The 27,048-nt window shown below is 35.0% G+C and overlaps 1 protein-coding gene and 1 long non-coding RNA gene across 5 annotated transcripts in view; one reads left to right on the forward strand and one right to left on the reverse strand.

Moving 5' to 3' along the window:
- The first annotated feature begins 1,744 nt into the window (after window positions 1-1,744).
- SKAP2 (src kinase associated phosphoprotein 2) overlaps window positions 1,745-27,048 on the forward strand; it is a 217,801-nt gene continuing 192,497 nt past the window's right edge. For 2 of the 4 annotated variants that reach the window (XM_055293597.2, XM_063608988.1), the window contains exons 1-4: window positions 1,745-2,165; window positions 11,688-11,793; window positions 12,422-12,447; window positions 22,414-22,521. In XM_055293597.2, coding sequence (XP_055149572.1) covers window positions 2,099-2,165; window positions 11,688-11,793; window positions 12,422-12,447; window positions 22,414-22,521 — 307 coding nt within the window. In that variant the 5' untranslated portion in view covers window positions 1,745-2,098. Of the gene's footprint in view, window positions 2,166-2,878; window positions 2,979-11,687; window positions 11,794-12,421; window positions 12,448-22,413; window positions 22,522-27,048 lie in introns of those variants that run through there. The other 2 variants (XM_063608989.1, XM_063608990.1) reach the window with 2 other exon arrangements.
- LOC129490125 (uncharacterized) overlaps window positions 8,827-27,048 on the reverse strand; it is a 54,093-nt gene continuing 35,871 nt past the window's right edge. The window contains exon 3 of the long non-coding RNA XR_008660174.2: window positions 8,827-9,136. This is a non-coding gene — a long non-coding RNA (uncharacterized lncRNA). The remainder of the gene's footprint in view (window positions 9,137-27,048) is intronic.

Below are 27,048 nucleotides of genomic sequence, written 5' to 3' on the forward strand. Positions count from 1 at the left end.
TGCCACACTCAGCTAATTTTTTTTTTTTTTTGTATTTTTTTTTTTAGTAGAGACAGGGTTTCACCGTGTTAGCCAGGATGGTCTCAATATTCTGACCTCGTGATCCACCCGCCTCATCCTCCCAAACTGCTGGGATTACAGGCATGAGCCACTGTGCCTGGCCTTAGCTAGATCTTTTTGATAACTTGCTGCAGCTTCTTCACCAGCAGTTGCTGCTTCAGCTTACACTTTTATGTTCTGAAGATGGCTTATTTCCTTAAACATCATGAACCAACCTCTGCTAACTTCCAACTTTTCTTCTGCAGCTTCCTTACCTCTCAGCCTTCGTAGACTTGAAGAGAGTTAGGGCCTTGCACTCGATTAGGTGTTGGCTTAAGGGAATGTTATGTCTGGTTCGATCTTCTATCCAGAACATGAAAACGTTCTTTACCAGCAATAAGGCTCCTTCGCTTTCTTATCATTTGTGTGTTCACTGGAGTAGCATTTTTACTTTCCTTCAAGGACTTTTCCTTTGCATTCACTACCTGGCTGTTTGGTGCAGGAGCCCTAGCTTTTGATCTTCTCGGCTTTCAATATGCCTTCCTCACTAAGCTTAACCATTTCTAGCTTTTGATTTAAAGTAAGCTTTTGATTTAAAGTGATTCTTTTACTGGAACACTCAGAGGCCATTGTAGGGTTATTAATTGGCTTAATGTCAATATTGTTGTGTCTCAAGGAATGGAGAGGCCCAAGAGAGGGGGAGATACAGAGAAACGTACAGGGTTGGTAGAGCAGTCAGAACACACACATTTACGGATTACAGTCGCTGCCTTATATAGGTGCTGTTTGTGATGTCCCAAAGTAATTATAATAGTAACTTCAAAGATCACCATAACATATATAATAATAATGAAAAAGTTTGAAATAGTGTGAGAATCACCAAAATGTGACAGAGACATGAAGTGAGCACATGCTTTTGGAAAAATGGCGCCCATAGATTTGCTTGATGCAGGGTTGCCACAAACCTTCAATTTGTTAAAAAATGCAATATCTGGGAAGCACAAAGATGTATGCCTGTTAAAGGTTTTAAAGAAGCCATTTTTTTTTTTAAAGAGAAAACTTTTAGGAGGCTTTACAGATAGAAGACAATAAGTATTTGTTGACTAAATGGTCAAGTTGGAGTGAGCAGATTTTATAATTTTATTCTACTAACCACCACAAGCAATTTTATTTTTGATGCTTGTAGATGGACAGTGGTGCCAATGTCTATTCGGCCTTCTGTTTTTCTGTTTTGTTTTGTTTTTTCCTGCCAAAGGACGGTGCTTAGGACTTTCCATTCTTCCTTGTAGTGGGGAAAATCTGTCACCCCAAGGATATGAATTCGGTAGAAAAGTAATCTAAGAGCCAATCACAACGCGTGCTCCGGAGCGGCTCCAGACTGGCTTCTCCCGGACGACTGGCGGAAGACGAGACTTCGTTACCTCCGTTCAATCGGACAAAGAAGGCCATAATAGCTTAGGACAAGAGAAAATTCCTTGTGGGTTAAACTGCAATGGGACTGACTGTTACGCAGAAGGCGTAATCGGAAAACTTCCATACACTCTGTATCACGGATACATTTTTTTCTGGAATCTTGGAGAAACGATCAGCAGTTGTGATGGCACCAGTACCAAAAATGGCTGTAAGGCGCTTCGCACGCTGGATCAGGTGATGCAGCATCAGGTGACGCAGCCTCAGTCCGCCCCCTTCCCACCAGTGGCTCCTCCTCCTGCTTCCTGGCGTAGCGGTGGGCGTGGCTTGCCCACAGGCTCTTTCTTCTGGGGCCGGGAAAACCGAGGAATACACATGCGCAGTTGGACCCCTCCGGCCCTTCGTGTCCCTTCCCACCCATCTCCCCGCCCCGACCCTCTGGGCGGGGCTGGGCCGACAGTCCAGCGGCAGCCCGCTGGAGATTCAGTGACTTCCTTGTTGAGAGCCCTGGCCCGGCAAGTGTCCCGACTCGTAGCCCCGCTGTTCTTATCCGGGCCGCTAGCCTGAGTCTAGGTCGCAGCCGCAGCCCCACCCCGTCGGTCACCTTTTCAGCGCAGGTCCTTTCCCCGCACGCCCTGCGCTCCCTAACATGCCCAACCCCAGCAGCACCTCCTCTCCCTACCCCCTCCCTGAGGAAATTAGGAACCTGTTGGCAGGTAAAGAGCGGGAAGGCGACGGTAATGCTGTTGGGGCGGGGGCGAGGGAACGGTGAGCCGGTGGGAACAGAAGCATTCAGAGCCCTTATCCTGCCTCCCCGTGCTTCCCACGTCTTCTAGCCAGTGGGGTCGGCACAGGGAGGAGAGAAGAGGGGTTGTTTTGTCTCAGAAAGGGAGTGGACGTGTGTGTTGAAATTTGGTGCGGGGATGGTGTCGAAGCCCTTTTTGGTGATCTACACAAATGAGATCAGGACGTTTCTATGTGCATTGTGAAGACGGTGTGTGTGTGTGTGTGTGTGTGTGAGAGAGAGAGAGACAGAAGGGCGGGGGAGGAAGAGTGGAAGAGGGAGAGAGAATGATAACGATAATGAATGCTGCGTGAGCAGGCAGAAGGGAGCAGAAGTCAAATAAGTAGTTCTTGGGTGGTCTGGCCAATGGAGGTAGAGGATGTAGAGATGCAAAGAGCTGTCAGAGCCACAGGTGTTAGGGGTTATGGGGTGAAAGAGTTTGTCATTTCTAAAACTCCCATTTTTCTTAAACATTCAGCTCACTCACGTTTAAGACTTTTGAAGAAGGTCTGGTTCTCAAATGGCCACTTGTCCCCAGCCTCAGTAATATATTAAAGCAAAAAAGGAAGGATATGTTAAAGTTCTACTTCCTGTGTGACACGATGAAAGTACTTCATCTTTGTACCCTTATGTTCCCTTTTTCAGTTTTACATTACCATTTATAGGAACTTGTTTCAGGAGCTAAAAACGTGGTTCTTCAGTAGCATTATGAATCCACTACTACATTAATTTACTGGATATGGAGGTGTGTATGTTAACTAAGAACCAATAAAAATTTATATTTCTGTACAAGGTAGAAAATATATGTTTTTAAGGTAGCACAAATCTTACCTATCTTAATGTTCTGGAATTTCAGCCATCATTTATTTTGTCTTGTGTACGTCAGAATTCTGGAAACTGAATTTTGATTTTTAGTTTTAGATGTCTATAAAATATTTGTCTCTCAGTATTGTTCATGAATAACTAGATTACAGATTGCTTATTCTAACTCTTAAAAAGCAATGTCATCTAAAATGTGACATTTGAAATAATAAGTTACTCCTATAGCAATGTGAGTCCAAATCTCCTAATATGCTGTCATTCAATTTTAGTGCTTGGCATTATTAATATGGTAGGGAAATTAAAACTAAGTGTATGAATGTAGACTTGTGTTTGTATGATTATGGTACAGTATGTTGAATGCATTTGTGGTGGGATAGTCTTTCACTGTAAGAAATGCTTGTTGTCATTAAAGGGTACCACTAAGGGAAATAGTTAAAGAAGTCTAAAGACTGACTTCAGGCAGCTTTATTACATCACATGATTACTGATTTTGTTTTACTACACTTAATATTCTTTGTTTTTACAATGCTGGAATTGTTTGTTCAGAATATTATTGTAATAACCAGTGCAGAAAAATGTTTATCATTATTCCAAAAATAGATGAAACCATTTTCAGGATATTCTATGTCTGTATTTTTGAATTTAAGAAATAACATATAGACCTCTAGGTGCATGTTTTAAAGCTTGGTACCTCCCATTGTACAGTTTGTTATTTGGATCCATAATCATACATCACAGATAATATGATATGTAGGTCATGAGAACCTTTATTCTCTTATCCCCATAGATCATTAAGTATTTCATGTGGCCCTTATTTGTGTAATTTAACTAAAAACTCAAAATTACATATTTAAGTTATCTGCCAATGCTAACTTCCAACATATTTCTGTCTTCTCTCTTTAGTCAGGTAATATACTAGCATAACATCTGAAATTATTTTAAAGTCATTTTATTGACATTTTCACTATTTTATATTATTAAAGCAAATCACATTAAAACACACATGAAGTATTAAAAAATTACATTAAAACTTTTGGAATTAGAAATTTGGATTGCACTTTATTTTCAGAGGATATTTTCAAGAAGTATGGAAGTGAGTTGGGGCGTATTTATATTTAAAGAAATTTAACAAATCAGTGTTTTTCAGGTTTTAAAAGAACTTATTTGGAAAGTTGTTAACATTTTATGTTTGACTGTAATTAAAATCTTTTCTGAGGTAGAGAAGGCTTCAAGAATAGATGCTGTCAGCAATTATTTCATGTATTTCATCTAAAAATATTGTTAGCATTGTACATAATTCTTTTCATAATTCAAGTGTATTCGGTAATAGAATATGACTAGATTTAGAGTAACTAACATTATAGAAGAATTTATATTGGTTTGAATATTAGAGATATTGCGGGCTTATTTAGTATATTTCTTTGAAACTGAGGAGATATTGGTAATGGTGTTGTGGTTAACAGTTGAGTGCTCTTAGAATGCATGGTACTATGCTAGAATTCCAAGGTAGAGAAGATAAGGAACTAAACTTTTCAGGGGTTTAAAGTCCTTTGTTTTTAGAAAGAAGAATATCTAATCAAAAGATAATGACTGTTAAAATAATGTTGCTTAGATGTATGTATCTGTTTGTGTTCCATATGCCTATTATCTAAATCATTATATGTCATATGTACTGTTTGAAATTTCACCTGCTTAAAAGGGATAGGTACTCAAGTGTATTCTTATTTATTATTTTTCTTTCGCTTTATTTTTCTGTCTGATTATGGCAGTTCTACGCTATACTTTCAACATTTGTTCCCTCTCCCTTCTTCTTTCCCCTATAAAGACCATTCCATAGAAATGTAAAAAAAAAAAAAAAAAAAAAAAAAAAAAGTTGTTATTGTTAACTCACATGTGTTGTGTAAAGATACCATTGAAAAAGTGGCTGTCTGGTTTGACTTTTAGTTATATTTTCTGTGGAGTCAGTCTTGAAGACCTATGCTTTTTATAAAATGTTGATTATTCTTTTGGTTATATGAACAGAAAAGGACTTACAGAATTTCGTTGTTGAAAGCAAATTTTGAGCTGCCATATGCATTACAGGCAACCTTTGATTTTTTTCTTTTCTACAACAATGGAAGAACAGGTTTAGCCTGGATAATTGAAATCAAAGTCCCAAATCTAGTCCATTTAATCTTCTCTCACATCCAAATATTTTGACTAGGACTAGCAGCAAGAATAATCTTGATTTATGTGATTTTTTTTTTCTCTAGGCAGGCAAGAAAGTAAGAGGAACTAGAACCACTTCCCTTCAGCCTCCTTCATTTGTTTAATCACCCTTTAAATAATGGTTTGTTAGTGGCTTGCAATCAGATCTTCTCATTCATCCTCATTCATTTGTTTTAGGACAACAAATTTTAAAAGGAAAGCTCTAAGAAGATGTTATTTTCTGTTTACTAAATTACCAAATGAAACCATTGTTAAAAGAAGAAAATAGTGTTTGTTAGTGCTCTGAAAAATCAAACCAAGCCAAACAAACAATAAATAAAGTGGTTATATAGTTTCTGCAAAGTGATCTTTAGGTTTTGTTCACATGGCACTCTTGATTAGAAATACCACATTTTCCCTACTGGGAATTTTTAGAAAATTAAAAAATTTTTTCCCACACATTATGTGTGAAGATAACCAGTATGTTTAGGGGCCATTGATTATCTTCACACATTGATTATAATATGTGAATATTTTTTTCACACAATATTATTTGGGGTATATAATCAGTCCCTAAAAGGATTCCTGTAGGGGCACTAGGTGAAGAGTGCAATTTATTTGAAATAGAGGCAGAATTTTTTCAATGCTGAGTATATTACAGTTTAATTTCCACCTTTCCAAAGTTCCATTTATAATTTGGTCAACATTTCGGTTTTATTTTTCCTGTGAGAATTATGTATGGTGTATCTAGTGTCCCATAACTTCCTTCTGGGACATTGGCTGAGTATGTCAAGGGAAGAGTGCCACCTACTGAGTCACCAGTAGTCACCTACCTCCTTAGCACCTGGATTTTCCTATGGAGCAAGAACAAGCCTGCCCCATTTGGGCAGCAATCACTAAAGAGCATAAAGTTGATATGAGAACATTTAATCTCAAAATGAAATCTATTGTACCTCCAGGATACTCTTTTCTAGAAATAGGAATATATGTAAATTAAGGGACTAGAGGTTTACAGAGTTTTTTTTATGGGTTAAATAATACTGATGAATTAAGATGTGGTGTTAGGAAAATTATTTGCCTATTTTAAGTATATAATGTCCTGCTTTTTCTTGGGAGGAGATCTTTTGTCATGGCTGTCCAATGAAAGTATTTTCATCTCATTACTATATAAGGCTCTTGATACTACGTACAGTTTTTATAGCTACCCAATCCAAATTATCATTGGTTTTCTTCAAAAAGAAGAATCTAAACATATTAAAAAATTAGCATTATATGAAAAATTTGCAAATGGGCTTATTGCTCCTGTTACCAGCATTAAAGTATTACTAGAAAGAAGGTAGACACAACAGAGTAGGAAAAGCTGCTGGTGATTTGAAACACAGTTTAGTTGTCTCTCATAAATTTCAGATTAAGTGTCATATATGGGTGATAAAAGTGGCATAGGCTAGATTTTATATACTCATTATTCACTTAGTTTGTCTTTTCCAATTAAAGCTAAGTCTGTCTTTTTCATTCCACTGAGTTTTCATTTCTTTTTCAGTCACATTCTGAACACATTACAATAGATGCTGCCTAAAAGTGAATATAGTGTAAATCTCAGACTAATGTGTTATTCACTGTGGCTTCTTTGAAAATATGTAGTAAAAAGGTTTTGATTATTATAAGGTGCTATTTATCAAGAGTCATCTTTTAGGGTTGAAAGATGTTCAGCCCTACCTTTAAACAGCCCAGCTTTTTATCAAAATATATCATTTAGCTTCCCAAAGTCAATTTTGGAAATTTTGTCCAATGATTGGATTGTAAGACTCTGGTATGTTTTACCCATTGTACCATGAGAGCTCTTGTGCCAGTTCATGTCACCTTTTCCATGTTTGAAAAGTCCGGTTCATCTCTAACCTGTAAAAGTGCTAAGTAATCAAGGAAGGACATCAGTTAGAACAATCAATAACTTTTCGATTAGCCATTTTCCAACTTTGGGCATTTGGCTCTGTTGATTTGCATGTGCCCAGTTTAATTGATTTTTATGTTTATCAGTAGCTGTTTGGTCAGAGCCATACCCTGCTTTAACAGAGAAGAGCATGTCTTTTTTTTTTTTTCCTGACGGCAGCTTACATTCTAGGCTAGGATCCCTATCATATTGTTTGGTGACAGCATATCTCAATGAATGTGAGAAATCTGGCCCAATTCACAATGTAGAGAGAGATGTGGAATTAAGTTAGAAAGGCCATGGAGGTGCTGTGTGATTGGTTTTACCTTTATTTTATTGATTTGCGGCTGAGCATATGGTGGTAGATTCAGTCCAATTCTTGCTCCCTCCCCCTCCCCCATACAATTCAGGCCATCACGGAGGCTGAATGTGTGTATATGCATGTGCCAGGAGGTATTGGGTGGTTGGAGGACTAGGCAGGAAGAGGAGGTGTTACCTTTGTGACTTGTTTTTAACCTTTTAACATGCAAGCCCTATTCTAGGCTGTTTGATAGTCGGGGGTGGTGAGGACAAGTGGCCAAACTGCTTTTCAAGAGTGGGAATCTGTGCTAGATACTACATCCAGAAACTGAGAGTTATTTTATCATTTGCAAAAAAATTTAAACTGTTCTGACCTGGTGTAGTTCCACCTTTTCACTATGTGATCTGTGTAGTAGTTGGTAGAAAGCAGTTAGTGTGTGTGTTAGATATTTGTCCCAACCACTTGCGACTCTAGGGAAAGGTGGGGTGGCTGTTTTTTAGGAGGTCTATATGTTAAAAGGGGGAAAAAAGGAAAATTGGAGTACTATTCAGTGATTTGATGTGTTTGCCTCTTGGGGTCTCCATGGCAATTGAGAGATTTCTAACTTAAACTGCTCAAGATTGCTGAGCCAGTATACGTCAACTTTTAATTTTGTTTTCAGACCTTAACATTTATCGACAGAGCAGTTGTAAATCTGATCTTTTCAGAGGGCTTCTCCCCCAGATCCTTACAGCTGTACCGTGAGATAAGGTTTACTCTTGACAGTGTTAAGGTGTAATAGGAACTAAAATCCCATCACGTCTACTTTCACCAGGATAACTTTTTCCTGCTGTTGACTTGGGCTGGAGTGGAGGCTAATGGAGATAGGGGTAATTCTGGGGTTAAATGCAAGCAGTGCAGACTCTGCAGTCTATTTGGCTGCCGGCCCGGAGGCAGGAGATGGGGGTGGGTGGGGGTAGTTAGACCTGATAGTTAAACCCTTTCCTGCGGGCGCAGAGTGGGCCTCCCACGCTTCTCTCCCGTGGCCAGTATGCGTGAGAGTGTGAGTTGAGCCTCTGCCTCCGAGGCAGAATTCTAAAAACCGGGCCAAGAGTCGAGCGAGGGAGGCTGACCTTTTCTTGTAATCAAATTACTGCGTTTCCCTGAATTACGGGCCGTCCGGAATGGTGAAATCTACATATTAACCGAGGAACACGACCCTCAAAGGAAGGTAGAAGAGGGCTAACGCTCTTGCTAGTTTACTGTGCTTGCTAGTTTACCATTTGCAGGGCTATTTAGAGCACAATAAAAAGCTTCAAATCTCTTCTCCAACCAGCCAGAGGAACACTTGATTCGCCCAAGACTTTTATTGCTTGCTTTTGAAATATTACCCTGGCTGTGAGCTACAAAGCCACAGATCCAGCCCCATTTGTCTGGCGAGGGCTCTGCCCCAGACCCGGCTCTCCATGCTCACTGCTCCGCCTGAGAGGAACCCTGGGGTTTAACACTGAAGTGCGTTTCTCCGAGGGCAGAGCTGGAGCATCTCACAGCCCTACAACTTCTTTGCGGCGCTTGGTCTGTCTTTGCGTTGCGAGATCAGGATCGGTGTGTTGCTCAGGCACCGGCCGAAGGCCACCGGCACGTCTAGGAGTCTCCTGTGCCTGGAAGAGGCTGGTTTCATTCGATTCTAAAAGAAACGGGTAAAGTGTAGATTTTAAGAAATAACCTAGATTTCAAAAGCTTAAAAACCAACCAAGTCTGTGGACAGTCAACAAACTAAAATTATTTCGGGAACCGCTTCCAGTTTAAAGTTTTTTTTATTTTTTTAGTTTTTTAACAAAGCAATTTCTATTCTCTCCACATCACCTTTGAGAAATAATCACGAAAAATCACTGTTTATTAAATAATTTTAGTTGCTTTAAACCTTTTCTGGGAAAAGCTTAGGAATAAGTGTATTAAAAAAGGCTACTCTAAAAAAAAAAAAAAAAAAAGACCATACCCAATCTCTGAATTTCTGCCATCCTTGAAAAATACCGATTCTTCCTACAGTCCCACACTCTTTCAAAAAAATACTTTGTCATAAAATAGTAACATGGATCAGTATTTTAAAAACATGTTTGGGGGCGTTAGAGAGCACTATGTAGAGTATTTATTGCAGCCTTTTTTTTTTTTCTGAGTTTTTATAAAACTGAAATGACCTTTTAAAGAAAAAAACTCTTGGGGGCAATTCATTGTTATTACTTCCAGAGATAGAAAATAGATTGTTTGTTTAAATTTGGATTGTATAATGAAAATATAAAATAGGCAATTAAATACTCATGGAAGAGGGAATCAAAGGCAAACATTGAGTGAAAATAACATTAAGCAGACTATTCCCCAGTCATTGGGCCAGTGATTCTTCCTATTGAGTCTGGTTGGAAGAAGAATCAGCAGTAGGGATGTTGCTTCTTCCCTTATTCCACTTTCTTGCAAAAGTTACTGTAATGATCTCAGGGGAGCCAGTGATCTTTTCCATTTCAGCTAATATCGAAATGTCCAAAGGTTGCTTGCTCTTCTGGGCACAAAATTTAAAGCTTTTAGAGCAACATGCTTCTTCATAAGTTTTGTTATTTTGAATTCACTTTAGAAGTCTGTGTCTAATTTGCACTGGTACTAGATTATGTCTCTGTGTCCCCCTCATCAAAATATAACTCAAAGAAAGAGAAGCTGTGACATTTGCTTTCGTTTGATTTTGATACTTATTTTTTAATACATTAGTTGTTAATATAACTCAAGGAAAGAGAAGCTGTGACATTTGCTTTCATTTCATTTTCATACTTTTTTTAACACATTAGTTGTTAATATAACTCAAGGAAAGAGAAGCTGTGACATTTGCTTTCATTTCATTTTGATACTTATTTTTAACACATTAGTTGTTAATAGACTTCAAACCATAAGCTGTTTTTTAAAATTATTACAGTATTCTTAATTCTTTTACTTGTCATATTGACTTAGTGAGAAATTACCTTTACACATTTATTATGAATGTGTAAAAGTTTAATCAGCTTTCCTCATTGGATCAAGATACTTTTGTAATCAAGAATTACAAACATTCTATCACATATACTAGGTTTTAAATGGTTAATTGTTAAGTACAGTTGAGAGATTGTTTATTATACTACTTTGAACTATTTATACGTAATATTGTTTTGATGCTATACAAAGTAGTTAAGGAAAAAGTAAAACATATATCCCTTCCATATGAAATAATCAATTATTTATAGCCATGCCTACTTAAACATCTTTTAATTTTATCCTCTATATTAGATATTTCAAAATGAGCTGTGAAATTCTGAAAATAAAATTAAAATTGCACAGTATTCCATGAATAATAAGAATGGAACTAGTATAAAAATTGAACCTGTAAGGACTTGTTGGAATTTTACACTAGAGAGAACTAGACAGCACCATAATTTAGAAGTTTACTAAAGTTAAAAAAAGAGGCTATGAGGGAATGTTACATGAAGCCACAGAAATCTTGTTTCTTGGTGACTGTATTTTTACATAGTGGAAGAACTTATGTTTGTACTTCTTCCTTAAGAAATATTTCAGGTGGTAATACCAAGGCAAAAAGCAATAGCTCACAAAACTACACAGCTGGTTATCTTTTTTATTTGAGGGTAGTCAGAATGAGTGGGTAGGTAGGAAGGAGGAGGGCTTGATTTGGGAATCTTGGCTAGAAAAGTGGATTTACTTTTTCCTTTAAAGCATTACATGTTGGATATACCTGAAAATTGATTGTACTAGGGAAAACAAACCCTTGCCAGAGACATTAGTTGCCATTAGGCATAATAATATGAATGACATTTTCACACAGGAACTTACAAAATACTAGAAAATGATATTAACACATGCATAAAAGCTTGGTGCTTGCTTCCATATAAAGAATTTGTTTTACGGGGCACCATAGTTTATTAAAACTTGTGTGCTTCTTCCTTGTTTAATGATGCCAGACATCCAAATAGTATTTGCTGTGGTAAGCATAAGTAGAACATACAAATTTTATTAGCTAAGTGGTGATCAGATTTGTTCAACTTAGTATTTGAAACACACTTCAACTGTTATGCTTTGGAATGATAACTATAACAAATTGTACAGCTATTAACACTTATGTGTAGAAACAATCATTGTCCTATTTATTTTCACAAAACCTTTATTTCTTACAATTTCTATCCTGTTTCTTATATTGCGTGGTTTAGATGTTGAAACATTTGTAGCAGACATACTGAAAGGAGAAAATTTATCCAAGAAAGCAAAGGAAAAGAGAGAATCCCTTATTAAGAAGATAAAAGATGTAAAGTCTATGTAAGTCACTTACCTTTTGTTTACTGATTTCTTACATAGAAGCAGTTTTGTAACTAACGTTTTAATAAGAAATCGGTTATTATGGAGTTAAATTTTTCATGTTCTAATTTAATTGATGTTAAGTATTTTTGAAGGGCAAAAAATAGATTTCCACTATATAGTTGTTAAACACAGATATGCTTGTCATAATACCCTTCTTGATTGTGTATTTTTCTGAGCATTCTAGCAGAATTCAACTGTTTATTTTGATTATCTGAGGGTATATTTGGTTTAAATGATAAGACAAAGGTGGATTGAGGATTTTAATATACAGAAAATACCTGACACTGAAGAAAGAGAATTCTTTTAATTGTTGCTACCTTATATGAATAAATGTAATATATTTACATGTCATAGGTATTAAAGATATATCCTCATTTTACTACTGTACTTAGATCTTTAAAAATTATTTTATTTAAAATTTTTAAGCATTTTGGAATTGTCATTTCAGGACAGGAATTAGTTTTTTCTAATGTATATCAAGGTGTGTATTTTTAATACAGATTTTGGATTTTAATTATTGTTACTGATTAGACCTTGTTTTGATTTTTCAACCTCATTTAAAAATATAATGTTCTTTATTTTGTAGCTATCTTCAGGAATTTCAAGACAAAGGTAAGTTTTCTTGTTTGGCAAACTTGAAAATTTTTTTCCTCTGTGGAGATTTTCAATAGGATAATATAACACATACTGAAATTTGATAGTTGGAATTAAAATTTAGATTTCCGTAATGTATACTTAGACCTTCAAGATGAGAGTGCTAGCTCCCCCTGCTGAGAAGAAAATTAAAAAGTATATCCAGAATTTACTCTGCACAGTCTTCTGATGCAGAAATCTTAGGCATTTAACATTCTTAGGTTTTGTGTTTCTTAGAGTACATTGTGGCAGAAATTTGTTAGGAAGGGTAAAAACGTGCAATTACACGTGGAATAACTTGGTGAAGCAGAGGTGAGATACTAGCCCACTGCCATTTAACACTGCAGAGATTATTTTATAGTGGTGGTGGGAGAAGGGCCTGTGGCTGAGTGCTCACAGGTAATGTTTTTGAAGGATGTTTTGAAAACAGTATAAATTTTTGTTAGAGAACAAACAATAAAATCCTTTTCAAGTGAAGTTTTTATTTTCCTTGTGGTTATTTTGATATGAATACATAGGGGCCATAGACATTTTTTAAAGAAGGGAATTCAGTTTCTTTTTTTTTGAAATATGTGAGAATGCTGATAACCTGATTGTCTCCCTCTAGATTTGAGAGACAGCTGCTTAGCAGACTGAAAACCAGATCAGGAAAGGTATAGGAGCTTCCTACTACGTTATATATTCAATTCTTTAAGGGAAACTGGGTCTGGCCCTTACTTCCATGATACTTATTCATAGGTTATGACATACAGCTTGAGGGTGCTGGTGTGAGGGTTACAATATGAGGTTAGTTAACCTCCATGGAGCTAGGTTCTGGGTTTGAGGAAGACACACAGTATGGCATCTTCTAACTGAAGCTAGCAGATCCCAGAGTAAATCGTATTTGTGCCAACTGGTAAGTGAGAAGGTGGTAACAGTTTCAATAAACAAAGGACTTAACCAGACAAACCTAAAATCAATTAAAAGGAAGTCACAGTTTATTTTCCCATTAGATCATCAAGATTGGTATGATTGAAGGGAATGAGAAGAGATTTTTTTTTTCATATTAAGATTTTTAACACTTAAATAAAGAAATGAGCAGGAAACTATTCCCTGTAAGTACCCACTTTTTCTTGTGCTCCACAAGAAATCCTAAACTGTGGGTTTAATTATGCTACATTTTGTTTAGACGAATGTAGAAATGAATTTATGCATTTTAATTATGATAACTTTTATTATGTAGTATACTTTATGGAAGAATATTAGATATCAGATTCTGCCTCTCTTAAAAGGCATATTATTTCCAGTGATTATTGAACTTGCATTGTGCTTTGTGGCTTAATTATTTGTACATTAAAAATTTTTAAGCTAAAAAAGCATGCTATGAAGTAATTGTGTAATTGCGTATAGATCAGTAATAGTGTAGAAACTTTCCCTTTGGTATTTTGTTTTAGAATTCATTCAGGTGTGTGGATATTAAAATTACATTACTGAGATGCATTCTTTGTCTCTAAAGAGAATGGAAATTTATATGGTATTTGATAGAAATTGAAAAATGAGCATAAAATAGGAGTTCAAATAGCATAGAATTTAGAGATTGCTCATAATCATTTTCCTCTGAATAAGTCATTTGTAGTTCAATACCGCTGTATTGAGTTAACTAATCATGAAGAGTGCCTGTTCAGAAGTAAGCCTGTAGATGAATTAGATGTATACTTTGGAGAAATATGAGCTGAGTACTTTTATGCCATTGTATACTCAAAGTATATTCAGCTTTGTTCTAAAAAGACTATTCCTGTACTTTGTTAGGCATAGTAAAGGGTACAGACTTAATAGTTGCAAAGTAATTATTCAATATCTAGTACATCTGTTTTTAAAAATAGGAATTTATTTTCAGGTCTCTACATTGAGTAAATTCAATTCTAAGTATGTTTTGGTGGTGTTGCCCTTTCTTCACCTGACATTTTCCCTTTGAGGTTTTGGATTATCTTTATCCAAGGAGGTCTGGGCAGAATTCTTTTGGCTGTTTTCCCATCCTTTCTCTTCCCTCTTGTCTGTCTCTCTCTGTAGTCAATGTAGGGTCACATTGTGAACATAACCTTTTTCCTCCATTCTACCTTTACACCCTTATTTTATTTACATATATGCATATATGTATTTTAAATGACAGTTAAGTATCATTTTGATGTCACTATTGGGGGGAAAAAAAGGACCAGGTAGAGAGTTCTTAAATAAAAAGAGTTAATTCAGATTTATTCATATTTAATAAGTCGGTTATTAATTTCTGTAATGCACACAGATGTGTATCATCCTTCCTTACTTCCCTTACAAATCCTTCCCTTCTACTCTAGATAATCTCCCATCCTGAGATTTAACAATACAGATTTTACAGTTTGAGGTATTTCTTTTTTTTTTTTTTTTAAATTATTATACTTTAAGTTCTAGGGTACATGTGCACAATGTGCAGGTTTGTTACATATGTATACATGTGCCATGTTGCTGTGCTGCACCCATTAACTCGTCATTTACATTAGGTATATCTCCTAATGCTATCCCTCCCTGCCCCCACCACCCCACAACAGGCCCCGGTGTGTGATGTCCCCCTTCCTGTATCCAAGTGTTCTCATTGTTCAATTCCCACCTATGAGTGAGAACATGCGATGTTTGGTTTTTTGTCCTTGCGATAGTTTGCTGAGAAGACAGGGTCTCACTCTGCATCTCAGGCTGGAGTGCAGTGGCACCATCTTGGCTCAGTGCAACCTCCGCCTTCCAGGCTCAAATGATCCTTCCACCTCAGCCTCTGGAGTAGATGGAACTATAGGTGCTTGCCTCCATGCCCAGCTAATTTTTTTTTTTTTTTTTTAAAAACGAGGTTTTGCCATGTGTCATAGGCTAGTCTCGAGTTCCTGGGCCCAAGAGATCAGCTGCCTCAGCCTCCCAAAGTGATGGATTACAGGCATGAGCCACCATGCGTGGCTGTCAATTCTTAAAATTTAAAATTCATTGAGTTGATATGGTAGTTGAAACACTAGGCTGCATAGATCTTAGGAGATTTTTTTGATATTTCCATTTTTTTGGGTGAGAATAGTTCACACTGGTAGAAACTCATTTTATTACAGTGGCTTCTAGATATTGAAGCTTGTGTATTGAGCTAATTTTTCAGTTGTTTATATTCATTTCCGTAGAAAGCTATTGTTTTAAAACTTTCTTTTTCATTTATTAAAATTCTTCTTTTATCCTTATATGTGCAAGTCTTGATTCCTCTATTGAAGAGATCTGACAAATTGCAGCTTTAGAATAATTATCAGCTGATTTTCTAAATTCCTTAATTTTACTTGTACTTAGGAAAGATTTGAATCTAATCAGCTAGAACACTTCTTGCTTACTTTAGTGCTTGTTATTCATTTGAAATATTGCTTGTTTTATCTGGAACAGATAGTTCCTTCTTATATCCTTCAAAGTATTGTACGTGACAGAATAACCTAGTTTCTTTTTTTCTTTTCTTTTTCCTTTTTTTTTTGAGATAGGATCTCACTCTGTCATCCAGGTTGGAGTAGAGTGGTGTGATCATGACTCACTGCAGCCTTAGCCTCCCCCAGCTCCTTTGGGAGGCTGAGGTGATCCTTTTTCCATTTAGCCTCCTGAGTAGCTGGGACTATAGGTACGCTGCCTGTGTATTGTATTTTTTTGTAGAGATGGGTTTTCGCCATGTTGCCCAGGCTGGTCTTGAACTCCTGGGCTCAAGAGATCCACATGCCTTGGCCTCGCAAAGTGCTGGGACTTACAGGCATGAGTCACCGTGCTCGGCCGACAGAATAACCTAGTTTCTAACCTTAGTTTTTTACTTGCAATATTGCCTCATACTATAAAGTATCCTCCCGAATTTAGACTTCATGCACTGGAATTATGCTGTGTGATTATTTCAGCATTGTTCTCTATCACATAACAAGATCATAGGTCTCTTAATGTGACTTGAAATAATTATTTTTGCAATGAGAATATATTACTATTTAGTAAATACCGTTACTGACTAATAAGTAGAATTTTCTAATACTGTATATATTAAGTACATGATAAAAAAATTTTTCCTATAGTTGTGTCTTGATCATGTATTAGTCTCGGTTTTCTCCAGAGATGATTTAGGTGTGATTACTTTCTTTATAGAATGATATACTGAAATAAGATAATGTGAAAGTACATAATAGTACATAGTAGGTGTTTAATAAATATTAATGCGTATTCTCAGATTCAACTTCATTTGTCAAGAAGAGTTAAGTTGATCTTGATTCATAAATTCAGTTTTCAAACAATTTGGGGGAAAATTATCAATTATTAAAAGAAGGGCATATGTATTAGCATTAGTCAAATATTTCATGAGATTTTTTTTTCAAATTTGTAAAATGTTAGTGTCTACAGTTTTTTTTTTTTTTTTTTTTGAGATGGAGTCTCACTCTGTCACACCCAGGCTGGGGTACAGTGGCGCGATCTCTGCTCACTACAACCTCTACCTCCTGGGTTCAAGCGATTGTCCTGCCTCAGCCTCCTGAGTAGCTGGGATTATAGGCATCCCCCACCACACCCAGCTAATTTTTTGTATTTTTAGGAGCGATGGGGTTTCACCATGTTGGTCAGGCTGGTCTTGAACTCCTGACCTCCGGTAATCTGCCCACCTTGGCCTCCCAAAGTGCCGGGCAGGTGTGGGCCACTGTGCCTGGCCTAGTGTCTACAGTTTTGAAAAAGGGGAATACACTGCTTCAGGTGCTACAGCTAAAAGTCTCATTTTCTCCTTTAAAATCTTTTTGCTCTAATTGTAAAAAAAAAAAAAAAAAAAAAAAAAAAATAGATTTTGCCTTAAGATTTTATTGATATTGTTAAATATGCATAGATTTACTTAGCAGTTTCCTTTGACCTTCTCACTCATACTATTTCTTAAGTTTATTAATGGACTAAGAATAGCAGAATAAGAATAGCAGAAAAGTCTGAAGTTTGGATGATGTTTAATTTCCTTTTTTTACCCTTCCTAACATAGTGTGTTTTCTGTTGAACAATAACTTCACAGTGAAATCCGAGGAAATAATTCACAGCTTTTTCCTTCTACCACCTACCCCCACCATTGGCCTTGTACAAATGTCTTAAGCATGTTTGAAATGATGGGACCTGTAGTAGTAGGAGTATATTTCACAGGCAGTGCTTGAAAAATGGTTTTTTCTTATTTTAAAGCTCTGCCCCAGTTTTGTGCCAGAAGTTGTCTTTAGTATTTGCATGCCCTCCTATTGTACAAGAATTATGAGGAGAATCATCTTTTCAGTGACCTAGATCCTTCAAAGCCTTAAGAATGAAACTTTTCCTGAAGAAATGACAAGTGAAATGCTTAATTATGTATATTTAGCTATATATTATTACTTGAAAAATTAGACAAGTAAACTATGTAGAGAATTATAAATTAATTTATTTTCACTAGAGTAGTTTTTCCCCGTTTGTCTTTCAGTAAGAAGGAATGGTTATCACTCAGATTTTAGGTACAGGTTTAGTAGTATCCCTTATCCAAAGTTCTTGGGACCAGAAGTGTTTCAGATTTTGGATTTTGGGACATTTGCGTATATGTAATGAGCTATCTTGGGGACGGAACCTAAGTGTGGACACTAAATTCATTTATGTTTCATATACACCTTGTAATTTTGTGCATGAACTAAAGTTTGCGTACATTGAACCATCAGAAAGCAAAGATGTTAGGCATGGAATTTTCCACTTGTGTTGTCGTGTTGACACTCAAAAAGTTTTGGATTTTGGAACATTTTGGAGTTCTGTTGATTTAGGGATGTTCAACCTGTGTATTACTTCATTTCCTGTTTACCTGATTGTGTTTAAAATAGGGCTGTGTTGAAAAAACAAGCAACAAATTGGGTAAATCAGCTTCAATGGTTGTAGAGATTTTGACTGTTCAGTTGTTGTTGGGCTACATCTCTAGGCATTTGGGAAAATGTTAATTGATGATGAACCATATCAAAAAGAATGGCTAATAGTAATTTGATCTCAGCTAGTATAAATTTAAAAATGTTTTTCAGAAAAATATGCTGCTGTAGTATGATTAAACCTTGAGTTTGTTGCAATGTTTGTTACTACTGAAATTATAGGAAGGTAAGTCTGGGATCATTGTCTTTTATTCTGTTAACTTTGTATCATTAATTAAACTTTTGAAAGTTGTGGGATAAATCAAATGCTTTTCTAGGGAAACAAGAAACAGTATTAATGAGCAACAACCCCATAATTATCCTTGTGAGTACATAACAGGGACACATTCATGTCTTTTCTTTGTGCAATAACTTTTACAAAGAAGTATTTTTAAACTGATCATTAATTTTATGACCACAGAAATGAGATGCAAAATTTATGCTATTGTCAGTAGCACAGGCTCACAGCACCACTGATATTATGCGTGATTGTAATAGAATGGCTGCCAACTAATGATTCTGTAGACATTTCATTCGAGTGTGCTTTTCTTTAGATGTGTGATTAGCTGTAATGCTTTCACTTATGTCTGTAAATTATATTGGATATGTTTACCTGATGCCTATTGTTGATTTGGAGTTCAGTTTTGTATTACATAAATGCAAGTTGAACTTTTTTTTTTTTTTAATTTATAGAAGTCTTTGCAGGTATAACTACAAATAGCCCCTGGGGAGGAAAAATGCTTTGCACTACTCAATAGTGACCCCTGTGTTCAGTTAAAACTCCTTATAAGACAGCAGCTTTTACTCTTTACTGGGTTGAAAAAAAATTAGGGGGGAGGAAAAGGGATGGACCATCACTGGAACAATGTTAAGATGAAGAAGACCATCTTGAAAAATGATGTGTCCTTTCAACTTAATGCAGGTTAAAAAGGGGCTATCCCTGTATATGTAGCATATAGATTCTTTGCTTTCTGAGTTAATTCAAAGGATTTGGGGGAGAAAAAAATGAAGAAATGAAGCCAGTAGCAGTACTTAATTCATTTTGTCTTAGGTAAATATAAACATCACACTGATTTAAAAAAAAAATACTTGCAATGAGCTGCAATTCTTAGAATGGGTAAGTTGAAGACAATTTCGTTTTAATATATAACCCAAAAGTGTTTTATTTTTATTTTTTGAGACGGAATCTCACTCTCTTGCCCAGGCTGGAGTGCAGTGGCATAATCTTGGCCCACTGCAGTGGCATGATCTTGGCTCACCGCCTTCCGGGTTCAAGCAGTTCTCCCTGCCTCAGCCTCCCGAGTAGCTGGGATTACAGGTGCCTGCCATCATGCCTGGCTAACTTTTGTATATTTAGTGGAGATAGGGTTTTGCCATGTTGGCCAGGCTGGTCTCAAACTGCTGAGCTCAGGTGATCCACCTGCCTTGGCCTCCTACAGTGCTGGGATTATAGGCATGAGCCACCACACCCAGCCTATTTTTTTAAATAAAAACCGAAACCATGACTTTCTATAAAAGTCAAAACCATGACTTTAATAAAAACCAAACCATGAAAGACTCTCAGGTCTTTCACCTGTTAGTGATCAGTTTGTGTAGAATAAATACTCTTAACTCATATTAGATATTATTGAGTTTATAGCTTTAGTAATGAACTGTTGATATGTATGTATATATTTATACATATTCATTGAATATAGAATGGTGTTTGCATTTGTGTGTATGTATGTGTATATAAATGCATATATACAGATATATATGCACACATAATAATGGATGTTATCAAAGGATAATTACTTCTAATTTTAAAAACTTTTAATTTTTTCTGTTTACTTCCACATAGAATTTAATATAATTTAAGCCTGAATATCTGAATTTTTTTCAAAATCTTTGCTATATATTATTTGGTTTTACTGTTCTTTTTAAATAGTCATAATAGCAAAATATGCCACATGCTAAGTTCTAGTAATGTTTTTGAAGTATCCTAATACTTTTTTTTGCAGCAAGATTTTTTTTGTGTGAGATATGAAATATTCTTAGAAAATTCATACCACAAAAATTCTTAACTTCATTAAGAATGTAAAGATACTCCAACAACTAAGAGTAACTGAGAATTTCTTGATCCCTATTGGTACATATTCCATGAACTGTTGTAACATGATCAAAACGTGTTTACTAGCACTTTATGAAGTTCCTTCCTACCTTATAGTTGAAATCAGAGTACTCTTCTTTTGTTAAAAATATTTTTTTTTTTAGAGATGGGGTCTTGGTCTGTTGCCCAGGTTGGAATGCAGTGGTGCAGTTATAGCTCACTGCAGCCTCAAACTCCTGGGCTCAAGCGGTCGTCTTACCTCAGCCTCCCACAGATGTGACTATAGGTGCAGGCCACCATGCCTGGCTAATTGTTTTTATTTAGAGATGTGGTCTCGCTATGTTGCCCAGCCTGGTGTCTAATTCCTGGCCACAAGCGATCCTCTGGCCTCAAGCATGCTGAGTATCTGAGATTACAGGCGTGAGCACTGCCACCAACCTAGCACTCTTCTTCTTTTCATAAGAGAAATATTGTAAGGGATCATTGAGTGTTCTGAAAAGGACTTTGAACATCTCAAAAAAGAAAGAGAAATTAAGTCCCAAAGAATAAGTAGTATTTATGTGTTCCTTAGAATTTTAACTGTGGGAGTAACATCACCATATTTACTGTACCTAGTAGTAGAATCCCTAAGGATGACAATATAGCCATCTCTATGTTCTGCCCTTATCGTCTTAATGAGCGATGTCTCTGATGACAATTGCTCGTGAAGTGGCAAAATTATAAGGAAATAGGAATATGTATTTTTAAAAAATTATTTGGACAGTGTTGTCTTGAGAGAGGCTATTTTCTCTACCAAAAATGTGGTAACAAATAGGGTGACACCCATCAAATGGGTGTCAGAGGGCACAGATACCTTTTGGAGAGACAAGTGGCTTTAATCTGGATCTGCCAGGAACTGTGGTTCAAAAGTAATACTATAGGCACTCTGCGGTTCCTATGGGGATTTCCCTTGTGCTTTAAGGTTAATCCCTGAGGTGGCTGTTTTTCTGTCAGGTAACTTGAATTCAACAGTCAAATACTTAATGTAGAATTAAGCCTACATTTTTCTTTGTTGTGAAATCTGGGTGAGAAATGAACGCTTATGTGTAACTGGGCTAGCACATATTTGTGTTTTTTTAAAAAAAATTATTTTAAATGATTATATGGAAAAAATTGAAACCACAAGATCTTGTGGAGATTAATTAGCCTAAAATAGAAAAATCAATAAAAAAATCGACCAACGAACCTAGGATTTGAAAATCAAGTAGGAAACTGGCCAGAACATTAAAAAATAATAACATACCACTGAATGAAACTGAAAGTGTCTAGTTTGTAAATTACCCTTACTTGAATTTAAAAAGATTATGAAAATTTTAAAGCAGTTTTTTCTATAAAAGATTTGTGCTCTGGAAAAGGCAACAGATTATTTTTAATCCTCTTTAATCCTGTGATTTCTAATGAAAACACAAAATATTCATACAGCTTCATTATTAGTTTCTCATCATAATTTTTCAAATTATTGAATAGGTAAATGGAATTACTTGTCTTATGTTTTCTGTTGTGCTTCCTGGGTTTTGTTGTTGTTGTTGTTACTGTTATTTTGTTCTTGTTTGTTTGGATATACACTCTGTTTTACCCTGCTTCTACTTTTTGGATTCTTCTTTGTAGAGATCATCATAATTTTGGACTGTATCCTTTTGTGTCATAAATAAGCAATTGTATAATGACCTTCAAAAGCTCTTACTGTATCTAAGTTACAATGGCTATAAACTAAAATAAGACCTGTTTTTACCTAGTTTTAAAAGTTTGGTTTGTTTTTCCATGACAATGACTCGATTTACTAGTAGAATTTACCTCTTCTAACAAACTAACAGTAACATTAAGTAACATTACTTTAAATGGCTAAAGTATAAAAAGGCAGTTCTCTGATTTTTTTTTTTTTAACAGGTGATGCAGAAGATGGGGAAGAATATGATAACCCTTTTGCTGGGCCTCCAGACACTATTTCGTTAGCCTCAGAACGATATGATAAAGACGATGAAGCCCTCTCTGATGGTATGTGACATTTTCCCACATAACTCTGACACTCACACAAAACAATGCTATGTATATAGGTGGTAGTTTTATGAGAAAGCAGATGAACATAGAGGCTTGGGTTAACTTACCTTTACCAAAACCTTTTAAGGAACAAAAGAGCTCTCTCTAGTGGTTCTAGTGAGGTTTTCCTAAGTATGTAGTTGGTTCTTTTTCTTGGAAATTTTCTTCACTAAAATGTTTGAGAGAGTGCCTGTATCATCATGTGAATGTTATTAGTAACAGTTTGTTAGTTAATTTAATATTACCAGATTCTTGCTTAATTTTATTGTGCTACTTAAAGGCTTACTGTATTATTTATTTTATAAATAATAAAAAAGATTTTTGATCTATTTTTTTCTGAAAACTTTATACAAAATGAGCTAATAAAATGTTAAATTAATTTTCTGACATTGCCTCTTCACATTGAGACAGGTTTTTATCAAATGCTTCTTTTAATACACATTTTAATTTTTATATTGTCACTTAAAAGTGCACCATATTATGCAGTAATATTGCAGTGTTTGTATTAACTGAATTAGTAATAAATTTATCTCTTAGTAATTTCTAAAAGCTATTGAATGTTGCCAAAGTTATGAAACTTGTTTTTAGTGTAGTATGTACTTTCTCTGTTATAGCCATTGAGTACATCTGCATTATAGAAACTTTATAAGGGTAATATATAGTTATAAATTAAGAATGTGTATCAATAAATTAGTCATGCATATTAATTTGTAGCACTCAAAGTTTCACATAGACATAGAAATGAATAATACCTTCTGCCACTATGTGATGATCAAACTGTGCAGTTCCATCTCTAAATACAATTGCTGAATGAAAATATGCTTCCTGCAACAGAGCACTCCACATTTTATGTTATCCAGATTATTCCCTTTGGAAACATAAATTGCTTTTATGAGGTATAAAATTATGTCTATTGCAGAACGGGGATAAGTCAAGTACATGCATAAGTGATAAGCATTCTAACCACTGATTCAGTACAAAACAATCTTTTTTTATATCCAGAACTTTGCACAAAGTGTAGCAATAATAGTCATATCTATTTTATGTTGAATTTTATGCTTTGGGAAACATTTAATTTCTATTTGTAAAGGGAGGGATTTTTTTTGCTGTTGTATTCACTTTCTATCTTTTAAAGAGATAAGCATTTCTTTTCTCTTCACTAAAACAGAGCATTACCCTTTCCAACCTCATCTTCAAAAGCATTTCTACTAGAAAATGTTTTATAATCAAAGAAATAATATTTTCAGATAAAACAATGAATTATTATTTAAGTGGTACTATTTTTCAGACACATTATAATTGCTTTATTTCTCTGTAAAATTTGGTATATATGAATGTATGTGTGTACACACACACAATATTTATACTAAGACATACAGAGAATATATTCATATACTATATATACATAGTCTCTTAAAATAGCATAAATATTTTGATATACAGGGGAGTGCTATGTGTATTCCTGAAAAATTTGCAACCTAAAAAGAAATTCAACAATTAAATATCTATGAGAGCCAGAAATCCTCTAGTAGCTTGTCAGAAAAAGTAAATTATTATTAAATTATAGTGCATTTACATTATTGTGTTTTCTTTTTAAGAGTAAATAATTTATCATATATTTTTATAACCAAATATTCAGGAAATACACTAAAAGATCATTGTTAAAAGGTTATTTTATTGATTTTAAATATTATTTAATAACATTTAGATGTAACATCAAGTTTTTTTGTTAATAGTGCCTATTCATTAGTGTTTAAGCAATTCTTGAGCAGATTAAAACTTTTACCTGTAGTATTACTCATTTTTGATATATAAATAATACTATTTTTGATACTTTCACATTTTCTTCTAAGAATATCATTATTAAAATTAATTTTTAAACTACCGCTTGGACAGTTAATATTCACTCTAAAATATCATCTCAATGTATCAGTTTTTCTCTCTTCACCTTAGATTTTGTGTGTGTTCTCTTTCCTTTGATGAATAAATTTGCTTCATTATGTGACCTCAGTCCAATAATATATTAATTATAAAAAAGATAATGCATTTAACAATAAGCATAACCAAATTAGCACAGGTCACCAAAAGGCCTTTTGTCAGATCAGATTGTTGTTTTGTCCTTTTGACTTTTACCTTATGGAAGGCACTAACAAAGTATCTGAACTTCAATGGGTTATAAACTCTAAACATGACATGTATTTTTCATAATGCTAATGTAATTTTCAAGGTACTAAAAAGGTCAAACCTGCACATCTCTATGTGCATTCTAAGTCTGTCTTTTGCTTTAATATTTCTTTTTCTCTGTTCCTCTGGTTCAAAAGTTCACTCATTTCCCAAATGGCCACCTAATTTTCCAGTTATTCCCTCAAGCCATATGTGTTTTGGTTTCTTTATGGTTTATTAGGTACTGTAGGAAAGTAGCATAAGTTATATCTTCTAATGAAATTCAGGCACACTTCAGTGATGCTTAGACTTGATTGCTGGTAGCAATTAAATCACAGCCAAGGAGAATAATGCATAATCTTACAAGGTCCAGGCACTGTATAGAAATTGAATGGGGATGAAAATAACAAAAAGAAAGTTTCCAAACCCTGCCAGGTACGTTGTTTTCAGCCTGCCTTTTTTTTTTTATTGGCCAACTGCCTGATTGATAGCAAAATCATAACTTGCTGCATGCTAACAGGCAGAGTTCACTTGTAGGTTATTGTGAGCTGATAAAGGGTTAGATGCAGTTTTGATTTTCGCATTGGACCTTGGTACACCAGATTAATGGAATTTCAGTGAGAGACTAGAGTAGCCACAGCTTTGTCAGAGAAACAGATGGAGATTCTATAGTCATGTCTACTCATTAATACTAGTTGCCTGAAAGGTGTGCTGCTTCTCTATACAAAAGAGTTGATATAATTGATTTTTGAGTTGTACATTGGAAAAAAGTACCTTATTGATTACTAGAATTGTAACATAGATAGTGACAGATTTTTGTATAGCCCGTAGCTTAAAAATATTGTACTTTGTAAATTTTTTTTTTCCCTCTTTGGAAATGCTTCTTATGTTTTATATTTTTTGAGAAGAACTACATTTTGAGACCAATAGCAAAAAAAGAGAGAATGACTTGCCAAATTACCTTTTTAGAAAAGAAAAAGAATAAGAGTCTGTATTTTATTTATAAATGGTTGCATGACTGCTGTTAGAGTTTCATTTTGATATTCTATTTAGAAGAAAGTATACTTATTAGAGGTTTCATTTTATTAGCTTTATGCTTGATTTTTTTCTGGAAAACAAAAAAATCATAATAGTTTCTAGACTATTGTAGTTCACTGTTAGAAGTTTTATGCTATCATGTGGCTGGATATATTGGAGTGTCAATATAAATGGTGCATGTCAGTAATCAGATAAAGTCAGAGATAATGAGATTTACAACCTTAAAGAATATCCCTTTCTGTACACGTTCAAATGTTTAGGCACTAAGGTGGGTAGATATAGAGTAGACTTTAGACACTATATAATTACTTGAGTTTCCATTTTTCTATTCTGAAATCATTTTTCAGTCATTTTTGTCATTTGTGAAAGAAAGCTTCTAACTATATAGCACTGTGGAAAGTCCCTAAGGTAAGGTGAAAGGATTCAGTGAGCTAGAAGACATATTGGCTCTGCCCGTCGATGATAGGTCAAAGGATCCCAGTAGATGTTTGTTACAAATCTGATTCAATCCTAGACCATAATCACTTTGTGGATAAAAATCTGAAACCTCTAGGGTGTGAATACAGGAAGGCTAAAATGAAGCTGAAAATACAAAACAGTCATTTATTGTCCTGGTGTCTTTCTAACTAAAAATTTCTGAATAACCTAGGTTACTGAAAGGCTGTGGGCATTGCAAGACGTAGGTTTGTATGAAGAAATTTTTTTTTAAGGAATGGAACTATTTTTTAAATCTCAGGGATTAAGAAAAAGGCTGAACTATTTTTATCATAATTTATAATATTAAAAATGTTTTTTGGTATACTTTTCTTTACAAAAATCCAGTGTACAAAAATTTGGATTCATAAAGCATGTAAATCATTTTTTCCAACAGATTTCTTTAGAAAGATTGTCTCCAGGATGCCTATAAATAATTAGCTCTTAGAAAGTGTCTAAAACAGGCTTAGATATAAACCTATCCATGTGCACAACATAAATTTAATGTACCAAACTTTTGAGGAAGACTTTTTTTGTGTAAAATTAGGTGTAGCACTAATCAGTTCTTACAAAAGCCACGAAATAGATGTTTTACTTTTCTCTGATATCAGTAGAGTATGAAACAATGTTTAAAACTAGAAAAAAAGGTTTTTTTCAATAACTTAGCATTTAGGATAAATATGAAACAATGTTTAAAAGTAGAAAAAAAATTTTCAATAACTTAGCATTTAGGGTGTTTTTAACCCACTATCATATTTTTGACACCTAAAATTATCTTTTGTATTTTGTTCTAAAAAATTTAATCAGTTT

This window comes from Symphalangus syndactylus, chromosome 9 (genome assembly GCF_028878055.3).
Source record: "Symphalangus syndactylus isolate Jambi chromosome 9, NHGRI_mSymSyn1-v2.1_pri, whole genome shotgun sequence".
Classification (NCBI taxonomy): Eukaryota; Metazoa; Chordata; class Mammalia; order Primates; family Hylobatidae; genus Symphalangus; species Symphalangus syndactylus.